General features: G+C 41.5%; 1 protein-coding gene across 1 annotated transcript; it reads right to left on the minus strand.

The window, feature by feature from the left end:
- Positions 1-2613: 2613 nt before the first annotated feature.
- LOC149212895 (uncharacterized) lies at positions 2614-7859 on the minus strand. The gene is made up of 4 exons (XM_089391921.1): positions 7107-7859; positions 5896-7000; positions 5487-5798; positions 2614-5328 (listed from the first exon to the last, which is right to left on the minus strand). The coding sequence occupies exons 1-4, from the start codon at positions 7652-7654 to the stop codon at positions 2905-2907; spliced, it is 4389 nt and encodes a 1462-aa protein (XP_089248047.1). The 5' UTR covers positions 7655-7859; the 3' UTR covers positions 2614-2904.
- Positions 7860-8433: the final 574 nt, after the last annotated feature.

Raw genomic sequence — 8433 nt, forward strand, 5'->3', positions numbered from 1 at the left:
TGTAAAAGTGCGAGGAGAGCAATTAAAGAAGTTGTTGATGAATCTCTTAAAATTGGCAAGATAAAAATATACAAAGCCCCAACTAAAAGGAGAAAAAGACAGTATATTCGTAAAAGACAAGAGAATCTCTTACACCTCTCTAAGGTAGCTCCTAAGAAATTCTAGAGGCAGATTCTAACTAGGAAAACTAAAGATAATAATAAAATTGCTTTACATGACTGGAATTCCTATCTTAAAAAGCTTTATGAATCTCCAAATGTCATGGATAACTTTGAAACCCTGCTCACAACGAAAGAAGTTTTCTCATTAGAAGACATTGATTTTGGGGTTAATCGCTTGGCTAATGGGAAAGCTAAGGACATTGAAGGTTACCAGGCGGAAATCTTAAAAATTGGAGGTCCTGTCCTCATCCCCCACATTCACAAGCTTTTCAATCAAGCGGTCAAGCAAGGGTTCCCTAAACCATGGACTCAAAGCCTTATTATCCCTATTTTTAAAAGTGGGGATACAAATAACCTCTCTAATTATCGGACAATTATGATCAGCCCTCTCCTAGCCAAGTTATATGGTATTATTTTGGAAAGGAAGTTGAGCATATGGCTTGAAAGTGAAGGTAAGCGGGCTAAAGGCCAAGCGGGTTTTAGAAAGCAGCACTCAAAACAAACCACATCGTTACCCGTAGGATCATTGTGGAGGAATGCCGCAATGATAAATCCAATCTCTCTTGTTGCTTTGTGGACTTTAGAAAGGCTTTCGATACAGTTCCTAGAAACAACTTTTGGAACAGATTAGAAGAGCTAAAGGTTCCTCTTGAGTTGAGAGTTTCCGCTATAACGTTATATGAGAATGTAATTGCCAAGTTAAAGAGCAATGAGGGGTGATCGAAAGATATTAAGTGTAATATCAGAGTTAAACAAGGTTGCCCCCTCTCCCCTACCCTATTTGGCATTTACATCAACGAGCTAGAAGGTTGTTTAGAGGAATCAGGATGTGCTAGCACGATCTTCTCACAAGGTGCCCATCTGCTCTTGATAAGCAACTTATACTTCTTAAGGATTTCTACTCTACCATGGGTATGATTGTTAACACTGACAAAACAAAAGTTATGATTATCAAATCTAAGAATGACACTTCCGCTAATTTTATGTATGACAATAGTAACTTGGAGGAAGTGTCTTCCTACAAGTACCTAGGAATTGATATTCATCACAAGCTCAACTGGAACTATAGCATTGAGAAAATGATTAATGGGGGATGGAAAGCTTATTTTGGTCTTGAAAATAATTGTAAAACCACTAACCTCATAATGTGGGATAGAAAGAAGTTCCTCTTCGAAACTTTAGTCACTCTGGTTATCTTATATGGATGTGAGGTTTGGGGTTGTAGCATCTCTAGAGAAACCTGGAGAAAGATTGAGCAAATCCAGAAGCGTTTTATGACGTATAACCTCAAAATTAAAAGCAACACACCGTATCCTATTCTCCTTATAGAAGTGGGTCTTTCCCCTATTGAGAGCCTAGCTATGACTAGGCTTATGTTGTACAAGCACAAACTCAATAACATAGGAGACCATAGACTTCCTAAGCTAGCTTTAAATTCCAGCCAAAACCACCCAAGGCTCAAACGAGATTGGTATAAAGACACCAGGGCTTGGTTAAACCATTGGGAGATCGACGAGAATGTTGCATTGCAAAACATGAATAAAATTAAAAATATTGTTACTTCTAAGTTCAAAGAAAAAATGTGGCATGAGAAAGATTTAGCAGTTAAAAGAAAATTAAGATATTATAAGGAGGTCATCAACCCCACCCTAGAAGATCAAAAGTATCTCTCTGTTTTATCTAGCTCAAAGGAGAAAATTAATATAGCCAAGATTAGAACAAACTCTCATGACCTCCATAGTGAAACGGGTCGTTGGGCAGTTCCTAAAACACCATGGATAGAAAGGCTCTGCTATCTCTGTGAGAATATGAACATCGAGGATGAAAATCACTTCCTCTTAGAGTGCCCCGCATACAACCACATTAAATCTCAGTTTCAAAATCTTTGTTGCAATACTAACCTTCTTAGCCTTTTATGTTGTCAAAATTACAATGAGCTTGAGAGGCTTCTCTCCAAGCTTTTTGAGAATAAGAATAAAATCTTAAATCAAACTAAATAATTCGTTTCCTTAGGTCCGATAGCCCAAAGTTTAGTCTCAATAGACATTAACCATCATCATCATCATATTATATTATATTTAATTAAATTAAATTAAATTAAAAAAATTAAAAATTAAAAATTAACAAAAACATTTTAATAAATTTGATTATTTCATTTTCTCTTTTATTTGGTTATTCTTCACAAAATTGTTCGGGATACAATATGTACCAATCGAAATCAAATCGATATTCCATGAAAATACAGAATTTAAACATCATATTAAATAATTAATTTAATTAAAACAACAAAATCAAAAGATTTTTTTTAGATAATTGATTTAATTAAAACAACAAAATCGAAAGAAAAATTATTACATTAACATTTAATAACGATTATAATATAAATAGCTACCAAACCTAAGAAAAATTATTACATTAACATTTAATAACGATTATAATATAAATAGCTACCAAACCTATGCTGGATACCTCATTGCTGAACGGAATGTTAAGCAAATTTGACAAATAACCCGGATCAATTTTTCTAGAACCAACGGAATCAATTCATACGCTCTGAATGAAAGCAGTAACAATGTACTAAGCTCGCTTGTGATTCGTTTGTGAAAGATCTTACACCAGTCAAAAACAGCTTAATGCGAACCGATACAAGTTGCCAGATACTGACCCTTTGGAATGAACCCTCTCATCGCCAAATTTATTCTCTTGCTATGCCTTCCTTCAATTATACGCGCCGCCTGGCCCACTACTCCCACACTGGACACTGTAATCCGTGACATTTAGAGACATCAACCATCTCGAGCGACAAATATTCAACACCTTCCACCTCTTCTAACTGGGAGCACCCTTCGACAATTAGCTTTTGAAGCTTTGTCGCATGCTCCAGCCCTCTGATTCTCTTCAGCATCACACAATCCTTTGCCCATAGCTCCTCCAGACATAGCAATGCTTCCATACCCGGCAGCTCTTCTAACTGGGAGCATCCTGAGACAGATAGGATTCGAAGCCTTGTACACTGTGCCAATCCCCGTATGTTCTTCAGGTGCACACATCCGTCTGCCAATAGCTCCTCCAGACATAGCAATGCTTCCATACCCGGCAGCTCTTCTAACTGGGAGCATCTTTCGACAGATAGGAGTCGAAGCCTTGTACACTGTGCCAATCCCCGTATGTTCCTCAGCTGCACACATCCGTCTGCCCATAGCTCCTCCAGACATAACCATGCTTCCATACCCGGCAGCTCTTGTAACTGGGAGCACCTTTCGACACCTAGCTTTTGAAGCTTTGTCGCATGCTCCAGCCCCCTGATTCTCTTCAGCTGCACACAATCATTGGCACGTAGATCTTCCAAACATACCAATGCTTCCATACATGGCAGCTCCTCTAGCTCAGAGCAGCCAGAGATAGTGAGGATTCGAAGTCTTGTACACCGCTCCAAGCCCCGTATGTTCTTCAGGTGCACACATCCGTCTGCCAATAGCTCCTCCAGACATAGCAATGCTTCCATACCCGGCAGCTCTTCTAACTGGGAGCATCTTTCGACAGATAGGAGTCGAAGCCTTGTACACTGTGCCAATCCCCGTATGTTCCTCAGCTGCACACATCCGCCTGCCCATAGGTTCTCCAGACATAACCATGCTTCCATACCCGGCAGCTCTTGTAACTGGGAGCACCTTTCGACACCTAGCTTTTGAAGCTTTGTCGCATGCTCCAGCCCCCTGATTCTCTTCAGCTGCACACAATCATTGGCACGTAGATCTTCCAAACATACCAATGCTTCCATACATGGCAGCTCCTCTAGCTCAGAGCAGCCAGAGATAGTGAGGATTCGAAGTCTTGTACACCGCTCCAAGCCCCGTATGTTCCTCAGCTGAACACATCCGTCTGCCCGTAGGTCCTCCAGACATATCAATGCTTCCATATCTGGCAGCTCCTCTAGCTCAGAGCAGCCAGAGATAGTGAGGATTCGAAGTCTTGTACACCGCTCCAAGCCCCGTATGTTCCTCAGCTGAACACATCCGTCTGCCCGTAGGTCCTCCAGACATATCAATGCTTCCATATCTGGCAGCTCTTCTAACTGGGAGCATCTTTCGACATATAGGAGTCGAAGCCTTGTACACTGTGCCAATCCCCGTATGTTCTTCAGGTGCACACATCCGTATGCCGATAGCTCCTCCAGACATATCAATGCTTCCATATCTGGCAGCTCCTCTAGCTCAGAGCAGCCAGAGATAGTGAGGATTCGAAGTCTTGTACACCGCTCCAAGCCCCGTATGTTCCTCAGCTGAACACATCCGTCTGCCCGTAGGTCCTCCAGACATATCAATGCTTCCATATCTGGCAGCTCCTCTAGCTCAGAGCAGCCAGAGATAGTGAGGATTCGAAGTCTTGTACACCGCTCCAAGCGCCGTATGTTCCTCAGCTGAACACATCCGTCTGCCCGTAGGTCCTCCAGACATATCAATGCTTCCATATCTGGCAGCTCTTCTAACTGGGAGCATCTTTCGACATATAGGAGTCGAAGCCTTGTACACTGTGCCAATCCCCGTATGTTCTTCAGGTGCACACATCCGTATGCCGATAGCTCCTCCAGACATATCAATGCTTCCATATCTGGCAGCTCCTCTAGCTCAGAGCAGCCAGAGATAGTGAGGATTCGAAGTCTTGTACACCGCTCCAAGCCCCGTATGTTCCTCAGCTGAACACATCCGTCTGCCCATAGCTTCTCCAGACATATCAATGCTTCCATATCTGCCAGCTCTTCTAACTGGGAGCATCTTTCGACAGATAGGAGTCGAAGTCTTGTACACCGCTCCAAGCCCCGTATGTTCCTCAGCTGAACACATCCGTCTGCCCGTAGGTCCTCCAGACATATCAATGCTTCCATATCTGGCAGCTCCTCTAGCTCAGAGCAGCCAGAGATAGTGAGGATTCGAAGTCTTGTACACCGCTCCAAGCCCCGTATGTTCCTCAGCTGCACACATCCGTCTGCCCGTAGCTCCTCCAGACATATCAATGCTTCCATATCCGGCAGCTCTTCTAACTGGGAGCACTGTTGGACAGATAGGATTCGAAGCCTTGTACACTGTGCCAATCCCCGTATGTTCTTCAGCTTCACGCATCCGTCTGCCCACAACTCCTCCAAACATTCCGGCAATTCGAGGGGTTCCTGCGAAAACGAAATGTTCACGTAGTTCAAACACAACAAAGATGTTTATGTGTATCTTGATTTTCTTCTACATAACCTTTCTAATTCATTCGATACGTTGCGGTGCAATCTTAATAGGAACTAAATATACAATGTTGACACAACAAATTCCTATTTACCTGTAATTCGCCTTCCCTTTCCCACAGTGTGTTTAATTCGCTGTCGGACACATCTAGATACTTTAAATTCATACCAACCCAGGAAGGCAGGGTCGAGTGGGGACACTCTCTCCATGTGAGCCACAAGAGATTTGGTAACTCCACCTTCCTCAAAATGCATTCCAAGAGATCATTTTCAGTATCAAGAATTTTCAAATTCCTGAAAATCTTTTCCAGATCAGCTATATCAGTAGCATGAACGCCAAAAACATTATCTTTATCATGTTCACCGTGAACCATCCAAATTCCCCGCACAGGCAGAGACCTTATTTCCTATCCATTGTTAAAAAGAACAATCGTTATTACATGTTCATTCAATAATCGATCCAAAAGTCATAATTTATAAAGGACTGAATAACTGAACACTTACAGAATCTAACAAATTACCAACGACGTTCTTACTCCTACGCCAAAGTCGACGCGGAGCCGAAGACTCTGCAAATTCTATTCTCAAATCCCTAACGTGGTCATGCATACGTATACTGTTGAAACTGTCCAGTTCTACTAAACATTTATTTTGGAGAGTTTGAAAACCCTTCCTTCCTCTCCAGCCTGAGCTGTTCCATATTCCTATGGCCGTCTCTTTGTCTGTTCCTATGAAGTAGCATGCTATGTCTAAGAATATTTGTTTTTCCTGAAAATTAAGTTTATTATAACTTATTTTAAACCTATTATGGATCTCGTCCGGAAGTATGTGTTGGAGACTCCCGAATTCATCTTCCCATTCAGATTGGTCTCTTCCATAAAGTAGTGCCCCAAATACTTTTAAAGAGAGGGGCAATCCCTTACAAGCTTCCAAGAACCGATCTACTAAAGCTTCAAATCTTGGCCTTGGATGCGGCTGGCTGAAGGCGTAGGAGCAGAAGAGAACTCGTGAGTGGTCTGGGTTAAGTTCTCTCAACCAATAAATGGATGAATTTTCAACTTTTGAGCTTATCAGAATTTGCTTATCTCTCGACGTGATCAATATTAAGCTATGCGGGTGGAGATCGCGGATTTCAACTGGCAAAAGTGCATCTACTTGATTCACATCATCTACATCATCTAATATAACTAAGACATTACAAGATTTGAGAGGCTCTTTGAGCATATCTGTACCTATATCAACACTGTTTACTGTCTCATCTTTTGAGGTCAAGCTTTTAAGAAGTTCTCTCTGCATCAAATTTAATGTCCCTTTAGCCCCATTATCTTTGACGTCATGCAAAAAGCACGATTTATGAAAATCAGATTTTCTCCTATTGTAAAATTCTTTAGCCAATGTAGTCTTTCCTATGCCACCTAAGCCCCAGATCCCCAACATCTGAGATCTCCCACTCTGCTGTTGCTGCAATCCCACTTTATCTTCAAAATCTTTCAGTTTCTCGTCCAAACCTGTTGGAAATTTGGCAACGTGCAAATCTGGCTTTTGCTTTTTCAGTATCTCCAACAGACGTTTAACCACCTTATCTAGCAGCTCCACCTCCACCTCCTTGCTAGTAATTCAGAAGAACATAAATAGAATTGTGAGAAACCATCTATTTGTATTTATTAAACTTAAAATACTACCATATCAAAAGCGATGGAAGGTTGAGTTCTCACCGAATATTGCACGCCTCCAGCTCAAAACCGCTGAGGTCTGCGACCTGAGAAAGTGCGTTTCTCCAATTTTCAATGATGCTGGAGTCATAACGCGGCTTCTCTTCCTGTGTTTGAGGGTCAGAAGTTTTCTTCTCTGCCAGTTTTTGTAGGTCTTGATCATATTTCGAGTTTTTACCGCGCGTCCAGCGAACCTCATTGGCCGGGACACCGTAAAAGACAGGAATGGTAGGAGCCGGTGTCTGCAACATTTGTACGAGCTCATCTAGGCACCATTTTGATTCAGCATATCCGCGAGACAAGATGGCGACGTGGACAGAGGCGGTGCTGATAGCTTGTTTTATTTGAGAAGGAAAATCGTATCCTTGTTGCATCTCCTTCTCATCCAGAAAGGCCCTCACTCCGTTTTCGAGAAGGCGAAGGTAGAGAGACCTGGCGAAGGTTTTCTTCGTATCAATGCCTCTGTGACTTATAAACACTTGGTACCACTGATTGTTGCTGGGATGAGGAGCGATGGAGGCAGAGGCAACGATGGAAGACGATGCAGCCATTGCAAACTGGAAAACAGAAGTGAAAATGGTGGGTAATGTTTGTCGATGCTATGAACGCAAATTGCAGAGGAGGAAATAAGTTATGGTTTCAGAAGCGCACTGAGATTGTTGTGAGGATGGGTGTGCAGTGGTATCCTTCTATATGCACACACATTAACCCTACCACTGAACTATGTGCGGGTTTTCTCCTTTTTTATTCTTTATAATCAAAGAACCAAGTCCCATATCGACCCCACTAAATTCTCGGACACGTTATTCAAACTATATGCTGACCATCAACGACTTCTAGTGCCTGTATAGGCCATTTAGACTTTTCTATTTCTTTTGTTTTTAACATACTTTTAAATCCCTAAACAAACGGAAGGTCATTATCAAAAGATTATCATCAAATTACTGTAATAATAAAGTTCATTATTTGATTGGTTGGAATTAAATTTTAGGTGAGAGTATAACAAGCATCTTTAAGATAAATTCAATTAAATATATATGAAAATATTTTAATAAAGACTAATATGTTTTACCTATTTTGAATTCAATTGCTTCTGAATAAACGGGACGGTGGTGGAATTATGACCCGCATGCATTCTCTACATTTTAATTTTCAGTGTCATGTTGCGTGTATAAACCGACACGCGAAGGGACAAGCTTGGGTCGCACAATTCATGGATGTCACTACCAATTTAAAAGTAAAGCGCGTGGGAACTTGACTGGAGAGGCGAAGTGGAAAATTGACTGGCCAATAAACGAGAACTAATTCCTCCCAAAAAGCGAAGGTGTCT

This window comes from Pinus tabuliformis, chromosome 1_1 (assembly GCF_031772625.1).
Source record: "Pinus tabuliformis cultivar Carrire ecotype Pingquan chromosome 1_1, CPIR1, whole genome shotgun sequence".
NCBI classification, from domain to species: Eukaryota; Viridiplantae; Streptophyta; class Pinopsida; order Pinales; family Pinaceae; genus Pinus; species Pinus tabuliformis.